This window comes from Gekko japonicus, unplaced genomic scaffold (assembly GCF_001447785.1).
Source record: "Gekko japonicus isolate JY-2015 unplaced genomic scaffold, Gekko_japonicus_V1.1 scaffold1630, whole genome shotgun sequence".
Classification (NCBI taxonomy): Eukaryota; Metazoa; Chordata; class Lepidosauria; order Squamata; family Gekkonidae; genus Gekko; species Gekko japonicus.
The window spans coordinates 373,833-391,949 of NW_015174889.1; the positions used below are offsets into that span (position 1 = coordinate 373,833).

General features: G+C 47.6%; 1 protein-coding gene across 1 annotated transcript in view; it reads left to right on the forward strand.

Annotated features, from left to right (window-relative positions):
• Nucleotides 1-18,117, forward strand: part of TANC2 (tetratricopeptide repeat, ankyrin repeat and coiled-coil containing 2) — a 378,694-nt gene that overhangs the window by 347,459 nt on the left and 13,118 nt on the right. The window contains exons 22-23 of the mRNA XM_015424928.1: nucleotides 4,702-4,835; nucleotides 16,976-17,099. Of these exons, the coding sequence (XP_015280414.1) occupies nucleotides 4,702-4,835; nucleotides 16,976-17,099 (258 nt within the window). The remainder of the gene's footprint in view (nucleotides 1-4,701; nucleotides 4,836-16,975; nucleotides 17,100-18,117) is intronic.

Here is an 18,117-nt window from a genome sequence, read left to right on the forward strand (position 1 = left end):
AACTAGGGGCTACGGCTCCTAAGCCCCCCCAAAATAAAAAGGACTTTGAAAAGAAACGTAGAGGAAGGAAATAAGAAAAATAATGAAACTCTAATGGTCTGATAATTATCAGGAACTAATAATCCTGAACTTTAAAAATCAACCAAATACGCCAGGGATGAGCAAATTCTTTTCATTTTCAGTGCTACAATATAAAAGTTACAATGTCAGGAAGATGAGCTTTTTTTTTCTTTGTAGAAGAAACAATTTCACATAATAGTGAAAGTAACAAGCCCCGAAACTAGTTACTATTTTTAGTTACTTTTTTAAATTAGTAACTAATGTTTCCAGTCTTACACAGAGTTCATCACTCTCACTTAGGGAATCATAGAAGCATAGAATTGGAAGGGACCTCCAGGGTCCACTAGTGCAACCCCCTGCACAAGGCGGGAAATTCACAAATGCCTCCCCCTCCACACCAGCAGTGACAAAAAACCTCCAGGATTCGTGGCCAAAGTGGCTTGGAGAAGAATGGCTTCCTGACCCCAAAGTGGCAATCAGCATTTCCCTAGGCATGTAAGAAAGGGTCAAAAGAACTAAGCACTGAGGTGACCCTTCCTCCCCTCCCTCTCACGATCTGCCCAAGTTCACACAATCCGCATTGCTGTGCAATGGCCATCTAGCCTCTGCTTGAAAATCTCCAAAGGAGGAGAGCCCACCACCTCCCGAGGAAGCCTGTTCCACTGAGGAACCGCTCGAACTGTCAGGAAGTTCATCCTCATGTTTAGTCGAAAACTCATTCTGATTTAATTTCAACCCGTTGGTTCTGGTCTGACCTTCTGGGGCAACAGAAAACAACCCTGCTGTTTACATGGATTTCACTAAAATTTTTGACAGGGTTCCCCATGATGTTCTGATGGGTAAACTAGAGGACTGTGAACTGGACTGTAGGATAGTTAGGTGGATAGGAAACCGGTTGGAGAGCCGCACTCAGAGAGTGGTTGCCACTGGCATTTCATCTGAATGGAGGGAGGTGTCCAGTGGGGTGCCACAGGGCTCGGTTCTGGGCCTGGTACTATATTTTTATGAATGGTCTGGATGAGGGTGTGGAGGGACTACTCATTAAATTTGCAGATGACACCAAATTGGGAGGAGCAGCGAACACATCAGAAGATAGAGACAGAATTCAACGAGATCTGAACACGCTGGAAAAGTGGGCAGATGTGAACAAGATGCTATTTAAACAAAGATAAGTGCCAAGTTCTACATCTGGGTAACAAAAATGAGGAACACGCATACTGGATGGGGGATACACTTTAGAGCAGCAGTGTGTCTGAACAAGATCTTGGAGTAAGGGTGGACCGAAAGTTAAATATGAACAACCAGTGTGATGCAGTGATGAAAAAGGCTAATGCAAACTTGGGTTGTATCAACAGAGGCATAACATTCAAATTGGAAGATGTCATCGTCCCGCTGTACACTGCATTGGTCAGGCTGCACCTGGAGTATTGTGTGGAGTTCTGGAGGCCTCACTTCAGAAAGGATGTGGACAGAATGGAGCAGGTGCAGAGGAGAGCGAGGAGGATGATCAGGGGCCTGGAGACCAAGCCCCCCTGTGAGGAAAGGCTGAGGGAATGTTCAGTCTGGAGAAGAGGAGGTTGAGGGGGGACATGATTGCTCTCTTCAAGTATTTGAAGGGCTGTCACTTAGAGGAGGGCAGGGAGCTGTTCCTGTTGGCAGCAGAGGAGAGGACTTGCAAGAATGGGTTTAAATTAAGGACGGGAAGATACCGGCTGGATATTAGGAAAAACGTTTTGACAGTCAGAGTTGTGCCACAGTGGAACCAGCTTCCTATGGAGGTGGGGGGCTCCCCCTCACTGGCCGTCTTTAAGCAGCAGCTGGACAAACACTTGTCAGGGATGCTCTAGGCTGATCCTGCACTGAGCAGGGGGTTGGACTGGATGGCCTGTATGGCTCCTTCCCACTCTGTGGTTCTATGATTCCTTATTTTCAACATTAAGTGAAAGTTTTTGAGGTTTCTGTTCTAGTTTGGGTGTAGCTGAAACTTGCAAGTGGTGTCTTTGGTTCTCTCTCATTTTTGAAAGAAGTAACGGTTCAGTCCCATTTGGTGGTCAGATTTACGTTTACACTTTGTCCAGGGTTCTGATTTTGGCAAGGTCACTTAACAGACTCCCTCAGCTTTCATTGTTTTGCCTTCTTTTGAGAAAACCCCATTCTCATGTTCCGCAGTGACAGTAAATAAATACAAGTGACTTCTTTTTTTTTGCAGCTGAACATTGGAGCCCTTGTCAGTGAAGCCAGCCATAAGTAGTGCATTCATCCTGTTTTCTGGGCTGCATTAAGTTGTCAGTGCTCTGGGAAATAGATCCGATATTTAAGGGGTTTTTTTTTTAACATTTTAAGATTTTTTTTTCTTGATACCTTTGTCCTGTTTTCCATAGCAGGTTCATTAAACCATGCCTAATACAGTGTCTGGTCTGCTTATGGGCATGAGCCTGCTGGTGTCTCCAGGCCTTTTATGTTCCTGCTGGCTCAGAGGGTGGTGTGGATGCTGGCTCAGGGTCTGCCTTCAGGAAGACCCTGAGACCTCAGTCTCATGGGAAGGGTCTGCCAAGGCAGGGCTTGTAGACAGGTTGTCCTCTTCCTCTGATGAGGACTCACTCTCCCGTCCTGAGACAAGGCGGTCCATGACAAGGCGCCACCCTGCAAATGGCAAAGTATCTGTCCACGGACATTCTTTGTTGCCCCCCCCCCAAGCACAGTTTATGGGATGGCCTTCCTGAAGGTTTAAGAAGCCTCCCTCTCGCTCAGCTTTCTGCAATCTATGCAAGATGAATTATTCAGGAAGGCTTTACACAGGTAATAGGTAGTAGTATAATGAAATGGTTCAGAAAAATGGTTTGGTAAAGAGTTAGGGATTGTGCACTATGCTACTGTGTACTGCTGCTGTAAGTATGCGCCTACAATGTAATTTCTGCATCGTTTTAAAAGCGTAATGTTTAAATGCTAATGCTTTGTTTCAGATCTGTTTGAGATTTCTGCAATCCATACCTTATTGCATTGTTTATTGCATGCCATATCCTGTAGATTGTATTGACTTACACTACGTAATACATCTTGAGTCTCAATGAGAAAGGAAGACTCTACATAATGTAAATGAAAAAATAAAATAAGGTAGTTTGCACAGAGAAAACACCCAGAAAATCTAATAAACCATTCCAATAAATCTCAAGATCTTGAACTTTTCCTGAAGAAGCTTTGTAAATCCTCAGATGTCTTCCCAACCAGTCAGTCATGCTAAAGTTGCCAGGAAGTGCTGCCCTAATCTCCAGAATTTTCTACACTAAGGATCTGCAGAAATCTTTTGTATCAGCATTTTGTTTTTCACTGTACCAGACTTCTAAGTGTTGCAGAGCTATGTAATAGGAAAGTGGCTCCAAATTTCAGCAACTGCTGGCATTGGAAGTCATTCTGACCTGAGTGCAACACGTTAGTAACCATCACCCCCACAAGATTCTCTGGCGTCTTCAGTTCACCATGTTTCTTCCAAATAAAAAGGGCAGAATTTCTAGCTTTATGTGAAGCATTTGGCCTCTTCAAACTATTTTGCAGCTACAGGACTCAGGTCAATAGTATGAGTAACACTGCACAGAAGGATGTCTGAGAACCTGTGGAGATTTCCCTGCCTCGTGTCCCACAAGCCTAGCAGTTGCCATACATGGGCTGCGGTCACACGGAGCATTAGCCACACTACAGAGACGGAAGATAGGTGGATTTTCCAGGTGCGATCACAACGCCACATCTGGGAAGCATAAAGCTCCCATGGCGAACCCGAGGCTTCCTGCTAGATGCGGGGTAAAAAACTAGTACCTCCGAGGTACTAGTTTCCGGAAACCGCGGGGCAAGGGCGGGCGCCTGATCGCGTTTCCGGTGGTAGGTCGTGGCATCCGCCGCCCGCCCATGTCCCGTCGCTAAAAGGGTTTTTTCCCCAAGTCTCCACGGGATGCGCACAAGCACCCAACAGTGCATGTGCACACTTCGTTTAAAAACAAACAACACAGCCCCCTCCTCTTTTCCGTACCCCCCACACACTCCTGGCTCGGCCTGCTCGAGAGGAACTCTCTGCACCAGGTAGCAGAGAGGGAGGTGCAAGGGGGGCCTGGCGGGAGGGCGGCCTGGCTGAAGCTCCTCCTGGAGGGGACCGGACGGAGGATACAGTTTGCATTCCTCTGCAGCCCTGGAAGGGGTTAAACCCGCGGAGCCTTTTCTAGAGAGGCCGCTTCTTTGCCGCGCCGCAGGATTGTCCTCGACGGGACGTCTGATCGCGCAGCCCCACGTTATTTTGCTCCGGGGCAAACAGCCACGCTTCCTCCCCGCATTTTCCTGCCCGTGTGACCGGGGCCATAATACGGATCATGTTCTAGTAGGATCTGCATGACTTCCTCTTGGATGAGTCTTGGAAACAGAACCTGAAGCCTGTTCCCTTTGTTTTTTGACAGACAAATACCACCCTCTCATTCCCTCCCCCTTTCCTTTCCTTTTCAAAAGTTGAGGGTAGGCTTGTAGGCAGAGGTTGGCTGTGCAGGTGTACAGCTCCAAGCTCTGCTGATGCCAGATTGTTGCCCTCATTCGGAGTCATGGAGCAGATGCTTTTCATGGCATGATCTTCCATCCAATCAAAAGCCTTTTTCTCTCTTCCAGCTCTGACGGCGGCAGCAGGACGAGGCAAACTGGATGTCTGCCGCCTGCTTCTGGAGCAAGGAGCGGCTGTGGCCCAGGCCAACCGACGAGGGATTGTGCCTCTGTTCAGCGCAGTGAGACAAGGCCACTGGCAGGTAAGCAGCTCCTCCGCCTGGATTGCTGGGGCCGCCTTGTGCACTGGCCTCGATAGACCCAAGAGTCTGGCTCAGTAGAAGGCAGCTGTCATGTGCTCATGACTCACGTCATGCAGAAGCAGTTTCTTTCTTTCTGCAGTGTCTTTGGTGATACAAACGGAGAATGCGGTGAGTGACGGCCAAAATGAACTACAAAACGCCACGTTAAAAAGGCAGTCTTACTATATTGTGTAAGCTAAAGTTACTTCTCATACATTGTTATAGCTTGCTTACACATTATAGATTACTCTTTAGAAACAACACGCATCTCTCTATATAATAATTCTGTTTTGGTCTCCCTGATCTGTTTGCTCAGAAGCTGTCCCTATCCACTGGCTGCATTGCCTGAGTCTCGCCTCCAGTATTCTAAACAGTTTGCTGTTCCTCTCCCCCGCAATAGCCAGTCAGAACACAGAGGTCATTTGCATATGCTGCCTGATTGGCCTTTGCCTCTAACATTCTAAGCAGTTTGTTGTTAAGAACATCAGAGACGCCAATGTTGGATCAGGCCAAAGGCCCATCCAGTCCAACACTCTGTGTCACACAGTGGCCAGAAATACCAGTGCCATCAGGAGGTCCACCAGTGGGGCCAGGACATTAGAAGCCCTCCCACTGTTGACCCCCCCAAGCATCACTTGCCCCAGAGCCCCTATCTATACCTTGTGGCTAATAGCCACTGTAAGACAGAAACTCCGTCAAAGGTTGTGCTCCCCCAGCCCAATTTGAGAAAGCACACGGCAGTTTTGTAGAGGAGAATCAGATCTTGTACTTTATTGATCAACAAAGGAGGGAGGTGCAGATCCAATAAGAGGTTTTGGATCCCACAGCTCTCCCTAAGGTTACAATGGGAGACATAGGGTTTTTTTTATACCCCCTATGACACTTAGAAATAAAACATAATTATTGGTTCCATCAAAGTTAGTCACATATCCGTCACACCATTCTGATTGGGTTCGAACCTGTAGGCTGGATTTTCTCAGGCAAAAATGTACCTCCTCCCGCTAAACAATAGACTTTCTTCTTCTCAAGCTGTAAAATTCCAAAAAGTATCTAATGTAACAAATATTAGCACATTATGCAGTGTTCTCCATCTAACGCAAGCAAACTGACATCAGAGACACGCGCAATTACAACTGGCCACTATAAGCAAGGTCAGTCCGTTACTGTCTGTCAGCATTTGGTATTTTACCCAGAATGCCTTTAAGCAATGAACCAAAGTGAATATCTGAATATATGTTCATGATTGATTTCAGTCACTGTGATTAGAATCATCAAAGGCATTTAACATATGCACCATGGAAGCATTAAGAGCACCTACTAAGTTAAACTGATTGTTAACCAGTGGCAGAGTACTGGTTCCATAAGCAGTGTGTACAACACCACTGATGGACCTCTGCTCCATATGCTTATCTAATTCCCTTTTGAAGCCGTCCATGCTTGTAGCCGCCACCACTTCCTGTAGCAGTGAATTCCACGTGTTAATCACTCTTTAGGTGAAGAAGGACTTCCTTTTATCCGTTCTAACCCGACCGCTCAGCAATTTCATGGAGTGCCCACGAGTTCTTGTATTGTGAGAAAGGGAGAAAAGTACCTCTTTCTCTACCTGCTCTTTCCCATACATAATCTTATAAACCTCGATCATGTATTGCTGCCTGCAGGCTGGCGATGGTTATTACAGAATTTTCATATCATACAGGTGGTACCATAAAATTAAATCTATAGATCGCAATACCAAAAAAATCAGTTTATTTGCAACCTATTGTATATAGGCAGTATAAACACAACAATAAAAGCAAGAATATTGGAACATAAATCTTGGATAAAGCATAAGATTCCAGATGCTCCTTTAGTATATCACTTTGTCAAAAAAACAAGCATTCAGCTGAAGAATTAAGATACTGTATACTTTTTAAATATACACCACATAAACATAACGGTGTCAATAGTGCTAAGTTGTTATTATAACAGGGGGCATGATTTATATATAGTTTTAATACATTGGCACCTGCAGGACGTAATCAAAATATAGACTTTTCTTGTTTTCTTTAAGTGATGGTAATAATTTACAAAATATGTATGACCCAAATAGCATTTTGCCAATAGAGTCAAGTTACACTTCATTTATTTGTATGTAAATTTAATATACTGGAATTAGTGTCAGGATCCACAGTAAGACAACGAAGTACACGCTTCTAAGAAGGTTTTACTGTTATTGAAAAGCCATAGATGCAATAACATGAACTGTTAGGAATGGTGGGTTACCTATGCACCTAATAGGATAAAGGGCATTCGTATGCGCCCCCCCCAAGTACTACCCGATTAGATGGCCTCCTGCGTGCGGGCATTTGGCAGATTCTCTAACGGCTGCGAAGCTGGGAACGTAAGAAGCTCCCACGAAACCTAGACACTACCAACTCCTCCAGTGACCTTGCTAGATACGCGTTACAGCTTTGAAGCAATGAGGTACATGGGAAGGAATGCAACGCAATTAGAAACATATTTATTTATTTATTTATTATTTAAATTTATACCCCGCCCTCCCTCGTAGGGCTCAGGGCGGCTTACAAGGCAAGATAAAACTTGCAACAGAAAACAACAATACAAAATTACCAATATATATACATTTTAAAAGCATATTATACAATTTAAAAACCCATCCTCAATCACATGAAGTGCTTGGTGAAACCAGGACTCCCAACCCCAAAAAAGATGGCGGGATAGTACCAACGATTCCTGGGAGACAGTCTATAGCATACACCACACTCATGGCAGCTTTAGCTGACAATTAGTAGGATTTCATTTTAAAAATTTCTAGGCTTCTTCTTTAATAGGATTTGATCAAGTCTTTTCTAAGTTTCTTTACATTGTGAAAATATAAAGGTAAATAACAATAAAAATAATAATCATCAGAAAGGTGTTACAACTAGATATTGGAAAAATTGCAACTACAGTTACATCCGCATAGGTAATAACTAAAAGTTTAAAAAGTTTTTTTCTCTTTAGTTTTTCTGGGCTGAATGTGGCCCAGGCCCCTACTTTGTCTCATGATGAAGCTACAAGAGCATCCTATTGGTCATTTATGAAAACTGATGAGCTGGCAGTGAAGACTGCTAAAACGGAATTTTTAACAGCCTCCATTGCATCCGCAAGCTCTCACACAATTATTTAGGAGTAGGAATAAGGCCCATTGTGAAAATAAATACAATGAGCTATAGAAAGAGGCTCTGGGAGAGTGCCTCAGCCTTGGGCACTCAGTGTCAATTTGCTGTGGCAACCTCAGCAGGGTATGACACAGAGTCTACCATTTTCTCCATAGGAACTGATCCCTGCTACCTGAAGAGCAGTTGTAATGTTGAGTGATCTCCAGCCCTCACCTGGAGATTGACAACAATTGTTACCCAGGAGGAAATGGCTGGTTTTGAGGGTGGAGACTATGGCATTCTACCTGTCTGAGATCCAACCCCTCCTCAAACCCACCTTCTCCAGGCTCTACTGTTGTTGACAATCATGAAAGTTTGTGTATTGTTTAAGTTGAAATAAAATGACAAAATTAAAATTAAAAAAAAAATCCCCAGGAATTTCCCAATTTGGAGTTGGCAACCCTATCTCCTTCCCAACTAACCATCAACCTACTGTTATCTGCCCCTCTGACTTCAGCTGATTTCTGCCCTCCGTCCTGGAGAGCAGTTGTAATTCTGAGTGATCTCCAATCTTCACCTGGAGATTGGCAACAATGGTTCCCCAAGAGGAAATGGCTGGTTTGAAAGGTGGAGTCTATGGCATTGTACCTGTCTGAGGTCCCACCCCTCCCCAAACCCCACCCTTTCCAAGCTCCATCCCTCAGATTTCCAGGGATTTCCCACCTGGAGTTGGCAACCCTATCTCCTTCCCAGCCAATCATCAACCCACCTTTATTTCCCCCTCACTCTTCAGCTTTCCATCTCCCCACCCCACATGCAGCCTCCACCATGCTCTGAAGCCCTGACTGTTACGTCATGGGGGGCCATCTCAGCAAGGTATAAGGACACAGAGTCCACCATTTTCTCCAGGGGAACTGATCTCTGCCATCTGGAGAGCACTTGTAATTCTGAGTGATCTCCAGCCCTCACCTGGTGATTGGCAACAATGATTCCCCAGGAGGAAAAGTAGTCTTTCTCTGCAATGGGGACCAAAGTAGCTTACATCATTCTCCTCTCCCCCTTTTGACTTGCACAACAACCCTGTGAGGTAGGTTAGGCTGAAAGTCTGTGATTGGTCCAAAATCACCCAGTCAGCTGCCACAGCAAGAACCTGGGTCTAGCAGACACTGCTCTGTAGCGCTGACTGCTACGCCTAGGGTAGTCAACCTCCAGGTGGAGCCTGAAGATCGCCAGGTATCATAACTGAACTCCAGACAACAGATCTCTGCCCCCCCCTGGAGAAAATAACTGCTTTGGAGGGTGGGCTCTATGGCATTCTATTCAGCTGAGGCCTCTCCCCTCCCCAAATCCTGGCTTCCTTAGATAGGTCAAAGCTGAATGGCCTAGTGGTTTTCCCAACTTTCCTCAGTTTAAGCCTTAATTTTGCAATGAGTATCTCTTGATCTGAGCCACAGTCAGTTCCAGGTCTTGCTTTTACTGACTGTATAGAGCTTCTCCATCTTTGATTGCAAATGATATAATCAATCTGATTTTGGTGTTGCCCATCTGTTGATGTCCATGTGTAGAGTCGCCTCTTAGGTTGCTGGAAGAGGGTGTTTGCTATGACCAGCGTGATCTTCATCGTGGTCTCTGTACAGTCCCATACATGGGTGGGGCGCCTGCACTCGTCCTCGTCGGAGGACTTTCCAGAGCTTGCCTTCGAATTGTTTTGGCAGGCTGCCTTCCCACTCTGGGGAGCAGGCACGTACTGTGCATGGCTGGAGCGAGGGAGAAAGCCGCCTCCCACTCGGTTCTTCTTCGACCGCCCTTGCATTCACACCTCTCCTGCCTCCCTCTTTGCTTGCCTCAGAAAACCTTTTTCTTCTGATTTGCCTTCTTCTTCCAACTTCTTCTTCATTCTGGACTATCTTCTACCTACAAAAAAAAAGGACTTCATTTGACTTTCGTTTCTTTCCCTCCAGCCCCTTCCCTTCCCTCCCCCCTTCCCCTTTCCTGATGGGGATGGTGTTTGTAAGGGCCAAACGCTCTTTTTCAAAGTCTGCCACCGCTGCCCTGTTAAACTCCACTCGAACAACGGACATGATTTGTGCCTTCTCTGTCTGGGGGAGCTCCACTGTGTAGGAGGCTGCCCACATTGCATAAAATTTACTAAGCAGGCTCGACGGAACCGGGCCACTTGTCTCTGGGCGTCACTTCTAGAAGCTGCCCTTCGCCCTACCATGTCTTCAGTGACATCTCATGCACTCTCAGTCCCACACAAGTCATCGCGCTCAGGGACTCCTCAAAAGGCTCCCAAACAACCTCATAAATCTAAGAAGCCAGTCGGTACCGACCCCTCAACCTTGAAACCGAAACCATCAAGCTCGACCTTGGTGCCTAAATTGGATCCTGTTGTCATCTCAGGACTTTCTACATCCACTCTGGTGTTGGCCCTTCAACCACGACTTCTTGCAAGGCAACAGATAAACCTCCTACTCTTACACCAGTACTACATACTCAGATTGATCAGATTATACCAGGCCAATGTGCTCCTTCTTCACTCCTTCACTCTCCGTGCCCTGTCTCTCCATTGGCTAAGGCGCACCATCAACCTATACCAGCCTCCTACCAACCAATCCACATTTTGGATGATGGGGAGGATTTCCTACGGAGTCGGTCTCTTTCGCCTCGATCACACTTTGATCAAGGGATGCCAAGTACTACCGCTCCATTTCTCAGTCTCATTCTCGGTCATGCAGAAGGTCTTGGTCTACAAATCACGAACATTGTAGTCACTCTCGCTACTCCTGTTCCCAGGTCGCTGTCATCTCACCATGGCCATTCTGTTTATCTGCATAAACATATGCCCCACCATGACCAAACATTGAAATCGTGTAGCAGACATTCCTTTCCATACCAGTCTTCCTGTTCGCCATGTCAGGACTGGCAGTCCTTTGATTCTTCGGCACCGACGGTCCCAGCTGACCATTCTCCACGGCAACCTAGTGATCTTGCTGCTCAACCTCCTGTGCCACCTGCAGATATTTTGCATCGTGCCCCTCCATTACGCTCGCCTTCTTCGGACTCAATCCCTGATCGATCCGTCTCTGGTGATGCAGACCCTGATCTCAATGCAATTGATGATGATGTGGTCCACTTGGGCTCTTTGTCCCCGACCAAAGGTCCCAAAGCATATCTGGAGCTTATCACCAGATTGACCACTGCCCTACAAGTACAGGGTTCTACCGATACACCAACTGTCACTGATGTGGTGCATAAACTTGTTCAGGCAGAATTACCTCCTTCTACTATTCTTTCCCTCCTTCCAGTCCATCCTTCGGTACTCAAGGAATCCTGGGATCATCCTGCTTCTGCCCCACTGGTATCGAAGCGTTGTGATGCCCTGTAGAAGATCTAGGAGTTCTCTGGAAAGTTTGTCTTCAATCATCCACCACCCAACTCCATGATTGTCCATTCCTCTTCCATGTCTCAAAAACCATGTCAGGCCGTTCCTCCTGATAGAGGAGGTTGGAAGATTGATACTCTTGCAAAAAAGATTTATGCAGTAGCCTCCACGAATACTCGCATCGATACCTATCTTACTTACTTGGCTGCTTACACCTTTAATGTCGCATCTGCTGTCCGTCCTATCCTTGACTCCGTCCCAGATGAAGCCAGACCTACCCTTTTGGGAGCTCTATCGGAGATCTGTGAAATCACAAAGCAGCAAATCAACTCCGCTCGCCATACAGTCACTTGCGCATCAAAAACTTTGGTCTCTTCTGTTGCTCTTCGGCGCCATGCCTGGCTCTGATCCACCTCTCTACAGCCTGATGTGAAATCCAAGATCGAAGATTTGCCATTCGACGGTGATGGGCTTTTCCATGCATCCACAGACGATACCCTAAAGGCTGTGGATAACAGCCAAAAAAAGGCTCAGAATTTAGGTGGTTCTTCCTTCCATCCTCAGCAATCTCGTTATAGACAGTGGAGGCCCTGTCCTTCTAAACGCCAACCTTCTCCTGCAACATCTGCCCAGTAGAAGCGTGAGGCCAACTGATTCTCGCCAACATTTCAGTCAGAAATCTAAAGCTGCTATCCATAAGAAGTCACTGCAATCGAAACAATCTGTCTGACACTTTTTGTCACCTACTGCCGCCCTCTCCTTTCACACACACACCCATAGGAACTCGCCTTCTCCCCTTCTTGAACACCTGGGAAGCTATCACCACCAACCACTGGGTCCGACAATTTTACATGTGGGGTTCGTTTCGCCTCCAACTTCCCATCACTTTGTCATCACTCCACCGTCTCCGGCCCTTCACCTGGAAGTCGATGCACTGCTCCGCAAAGGGGCCCTCAAACAAGTCTCACTGGCTTGACGGACTCTAGAATTCTACTCCAAGTACTTCACTGTTCCCAAGAAAGTTGGCGGGGTGCGGCCAATAATAGATCTGCGCAATCTAAATTGCTTCATTCATGGACTTCCGGTTTGTGACTCGCCATCTTCGGAGGGCTCCCGAGAGAGCTCCCAAGGAACCCCCAAACCTCCTGGTCCCAGCGGGAGTTCCAGGGCTCCGGACTTCCATAGAGCCTTCTCAGAGGGGGCTTGATAGAGCCTCTTCGCAGGGGGCTTGATTTGGGGGCTCTTGCGTATGGTGGTATGCGAGTAGACCCCCTCATCGCCCCAGAGCAGGGACCTGGAAGGGAGCGCTTATGGACAGCCATTGAAACACGGAGACGTGATTGACCATTTCCAGAGCTGTATTCCAACTAGAGAATCTCACCTTCTAAACTTTCTTTCTGCACACCGTGAGTAGCTGAACTTCTTTGAGTACTTTGACTTACTTATTTCTGCTTCTCTGGACCAGTATAAAGAGGTCCGTTTAAATTTTAAAAGTCCTGGGCAAAGAGAAAGGGAAAGGGAAGGGTGGAAGGTTTCCCCCCTCACCCCCAGTTTTGCAGCTTGGAAATGCCACCCAGGCTTTCTTCCGTTTTGTATGGAGGCTTGAAAGGACCTGGAAGATACTGGATGGCTGGTTTTAATTAATTTGGGAATCTGGATTATACCTCATTTAAATACAGAAAGGTCACTGTTTTTTCCCCCCAGTGGAGGCTGTTTCTTTTTTTTTGGAAGGCTTTTGGACTCTTTTGTGCTGTATTTAGAAGACTTCATATTGCTGGTTTTGGCAAGATTTGTCTGCTCTCTGCTTTCTGCTGGCCGTTATTTCTACTTTTCTTCCTCTGGAATATTTTTCAATGGTTTGTCTCCCCCCCTTTACAAGACCTACCAAATAATTACATTTTTTGAGAGGCCCATTGGAGTGGAATACTGGATTATCTTGGATTTTCATGTTTAAATATCCTTGCTTTCAGAGGAATTTTGAGACTGTGGGAACTTCCACCTCCACCCCTTGGATTTATAAATTACACCCTTGTGGATTTACAAATTATCCCCATTTGGAGGCTTTTCCTGCCTAACAGAATAAGAACCAGAACCAGAAAGTTTTGGTAAGACCTGGGAACCGTGTCAGAAAAAGAAGAAAATATGGTAATTGACTAGCGACATTATTAAATGCCTCTCCACTGTGCCTCGGGTGTTCACCAAGACTATGGCCATTGTAGCAGCAGAGCTCCACAAATGCGGGATCGTCCTTTATCCCTACAGAGATGACTGGCTTTTAGTTGCCCACTCAAAGCTTCAACTCCTCAAGGATCTCTGCACCACTCTCACTCGCCTTCGAGACTTGGGACTTTGTGTCAACCCCAGAAGTCCATCCTAGAACCCGCCTAGTTGATGCAATTCCTCAGAGCATGCCTCGACACAAGGTGCAAGATGGCATTTCTTCCCCCATCTCGGGCCAGGTGATCGTCATGCTTGCCGTGACTTTCCTCCAACACCCTACCCAAACGGCCCAATCCATCATGAAACTTCTAGGATTCTTTGCATCAGTGGTCTTTTTGGTTCCCTATGCATGTCTCCAGATGTGAAGTCTCCACCTCTGGTTTCTTTGCATCTTCAATCTTCAACATGATCCTCTGGACTACTTTCTCCACATCCCATCGCACATCCTTTGCACGCTGACATGGTGGTCAAACCCAGCACACCTCCTTCATGGCATGCCCTTTCGGCATCCAGTTCCAGAGGTTCTTCTCTCCACTGATGCCTCTCTCTGGGGTTGGGGAGCCCAGTGCGGGAAGCTAACTGCCAAAGGAACCTGGTCACATCGAGAAGCCTCTCTCCATATCAACTGCTTGGAGCTGTTCACTGTGCATCGAGCTCTGAAATCATTTCTCCCCACTGTCTCGGGGAGGACTGTTCAAGTTGCTTCAGACAATGTGGAAACTGTGTTTTATATAAACAAACAAGGCAGAACCACCTTGCCTCACCTATGTCATCTTGCCATTGACCTCTGGCACTGGTGCCTTCTCCATTCCATCGCTCTATCTGCTGTTCATGTGCTCGGAATCCTCAACACAGAAGCGGATCTTCTCGGGCGCTCCCCTGCACAAGAAACCGAATGGTCCCTGCACCCAAAATACCTGAGGGCAGTTTTTTTGGGTTTTTGGTCAGCCGAAGATCGATGACTTCACAATGCCGGACAATGCCCAGTGTCCCCTCTTCTTCAGTCGAGGCCGTCCAATGGGCCGGTCTCTAGGAGATGCTTTCCTGCACACATGGACAGGCTGCCTTTTCTACTTCTCCCTCCATTCCCCCTTACTCCCAGGGTACTACAAAAGATTGTAATGGATCGCACCTGCTGCACCGGTGGCCTCGTCAAGCCTGGTTTCTGCACCTACTATGGCTGTCTTGCAGGGTTTTCCCATATCTACCCTGGACGTCAGGGCCAAATCTCTCGGGATAATAGCCAAATCCTCCACCACGACCCTGCTTTTTACAAACTCACAGCATGGAGGATTCTGCAGTAACCTTTCCTCCTCCTGTCACTGAAATACTGCTAAATGCCCACAAACCTTCAACTCATCAGTCTTATCGAGCTAAGTGGTCTCGTTTCGTCAAATATGCCAGTGATAATTCCTTTGATCCTCTCATGTCCTTGCTGTCCAATATATCTTCTTGTACATCGTCTCCCTGAAGACTGCTGGATTATCCTATTCTTCTTTGAAGGTTGACCTTGTGGCTGTCTCCACCCACCATTCCCTGGTAGAAAGCTCTTCTGTTTTTTCCCATCGTCTCACTAAGTTGTTCTTGAAAGGTCTTCTGCACATGTGCCCACAGCACAAGCTGGTGGTACCCGCTTGGTCGCTTCCTTTGGTCCTTGCTCAACTAATGTGTCGTCCCTTTGAACCGATGCCTTCCTCTGATCTCCATCTACTATCTTGGAAAACAGCATTTTTGGCAGCGGTCACTTCAGCCTGTCTAGTTGTAGAGCTGCCTGCCTTTCGGGCCGATCCTCCCTATACAGTCTTTCACAAAAGATAAAGTTGTTCTTGCCTGTTCACAGCTCCAGCTCCAGTCACTGGATCTACGTATCCAAAGATTGGCCAACCTCGCTATTAGAATATAAGATGATGATATGATGATGATTCTGCAGGGCTCTTGGCTTACGCATTGACAGGGCTGCATCCTTCAGAAAGGATCCCAGTTTATTTGTGCACTTCAGTAGTACAGAAAGGGCCTGTGGGTTTCCCCTGAGACACTGGAGCACATCCGAAATGAACTGTGTTGTTGTCTAGCGTGCGCACCACTTCTGACAGTAGTCAAAAAATGCTCAGCCAATGCTGCCGCCCTCTCCACAGTTTGAAGCAGAGGCACTCCACTTCCCGAATTCTGCCCACGCAGCCACCAAGTCTCAGTTCTCTACTTTGTCTACGTCCATGTCCAGTAGATTTGTATCCTTATTTCCCTCCATTTTATTCTCACCCCCACCACCACGTGCGGCAAATAAAGCTGAGTCAGAGTGACTGAAATCAACCAGTGAGCTTCATAGCAGAGTGGTGATTTGAACCTGCATCTTCCAAATTCTAGTCTGATACTGTAAGCACTGCACTATACAGGCATTAGGAGAGGGATTATGTTGTGGATGTGAGCACCAGGACAGAGCAAAGCAGTGCTGGTAACTTCGCCTGTTCCCACATTCAGTACGGTCTTTCCCCATAGGTGTGACTGTAAGGAGACCGTGAAGGAGGAGATCAAGTTGCTCACTTATAACTGATGTTCTTTGGTCAATCATACAACCAGGGGTCGTTTTGTAGAAAAAGAGCTAGGGGGACTCATTAGCATAACTCATTAGCATATGCCACACCCCCTGACATCACCGGAGGTGTGTCATAAGGCCACACCCCCTGACATCACCGGAAGTGTGTCATAAGGCCACACACCCCGCCCCCAATGGTCCCGGCCGCCGGCGGCGGCCTTGCAGCTCCACTGCCGAGCCCCATGAGGGGCCCGGCGGTGGACCTGCAAGGCCGGTGGGAGTGCGAGGAAGCCCCGCGAAGGCCCTCCCTGGCCCCAGGCAGGCAGGGGTGGGGAGAGGCAGGGAGGAAGCAACTTACCCTCCCTCTTCTCCTGCCTCCTCCTGGCTGAATGAGGGCCGGAAGCGGGGCGGCCGGAAGCGGGGGGCGGGGCTTCGTCATGTGCCCCGCCCCCCGCACCTCACCCGGGGGAACTGCGATCCCCCGCGATCCCCCCCGAAATGACCTCTGCATACAACCCACTGTCTTCCCCTGCAGGAGTTACTTCCTTTAATTATGCGGCATTGTTCTCGGGAAGAGCTGAGTAGAGAGGTGTGTCTCTGCCCCTCTCGGCATGGGAACGAATACTCCTGGGTCCAGAATAAGTGGAGCCAGTCCCCAAAGGTCTTAGCTGTAGGAGACTTTAAGGGGTGAGCTGCACAGGTGTGGAAGCCATAGATGGGACGGCACAAATAGATACCTGAAGAACATCAGATGCAGGTAGGCAACCTGTTCTTGGATTATGCATGACTTATTTATTGTGCATCTTGCTCTGTATGTTTTCAGATTGTCGATCTCTTGCTCACTCATGGGGCAGATGTTAACATGGCCGATAAACAAGGTCGAACTCCTTTGATGATGGCATCTTCAGAGGGTCATTTGGACACAGTGGAGTTCTTGCTGGCACAAGGTTAGTTCTTGAGACTGGCCTCAGGATTGCGGGATTTCTATGTGGAACCAGAATTAAACCGGAGATTACGCTCAAAGTTAACGTCCACTCATTGTAAGAATTGATGAGATTACGCAGGCTCCGTTCATTGTATCACAGTTTAGAATACTTTATATGACTGCTACGCATGTTACAGAAGTTGATTAACTGGGGGAGAGGTTTTTTCAAGTCATGGTTGGAGCAGAAATGTGTGGGAGACGAGAGGCCAGGCCAGCTCTGCCAAACAGACTCGGGCCTGATGTGTGAGACAGACTTGTGGGGGGTCTCTGCTCACAGAGAGGCTTTCGGTTGGATTTCTGTGGGCAGAGCATGATTAACTGGGGGCCTGAAGCAGAGGCCCCCACCCGCTTCCGGAATTCTGCCAGGAAGCCACCTAGCCTCAGTGGCTCTGCTTGGTCTGCCTCCTCCTCCCTCTCCCACTGGAGCCCAGAATATCCCTTGAAATGACTTCCAAGGAGATCAGTGGGGGGTGGGGGTGGTCAGAGGCCTGCCACAGGAGTGGAGGAATGGCAAAAAGCACCCTCCTGCTCTGAGTACAACCCAGAAGGATCACCAGCAAAAAGAGTTTAAAGGAACGGGCGTGCGAGGGAGGCCATCAAGTGTCAAAGTGACCAAATGGGTGTGAGACTCTCCCCTGCCCTCCCTGGTTGAAGTTGTTCCGGGTGTGTTCATTTGGGGCTGCGGTGGCTCAAGTGGTTAAGACGCTGAACTGCAGGCTGTGGAAGGTCGGTCGTTCAGCAGTTCGAGACCCGAGTGTGCCGCATGACGGAGTGAGCTCCCGTCTCTAGTTCCAGCTCCTGCCAACCCAGCAGTTCGAAAGCAAGAAATTGCAAGTAGATAAATAGGTACCACTTTGGTGGGAAGGGAACAGCGTTCCGTGCGCCTTGGTGTTTAGTCATGCCGGCCACATGACCACGGAAACGTCTTCGGACAGCGCTGGCTCTTCGGCTTTGAAACGGAGATGAGCACCGCAACCCTA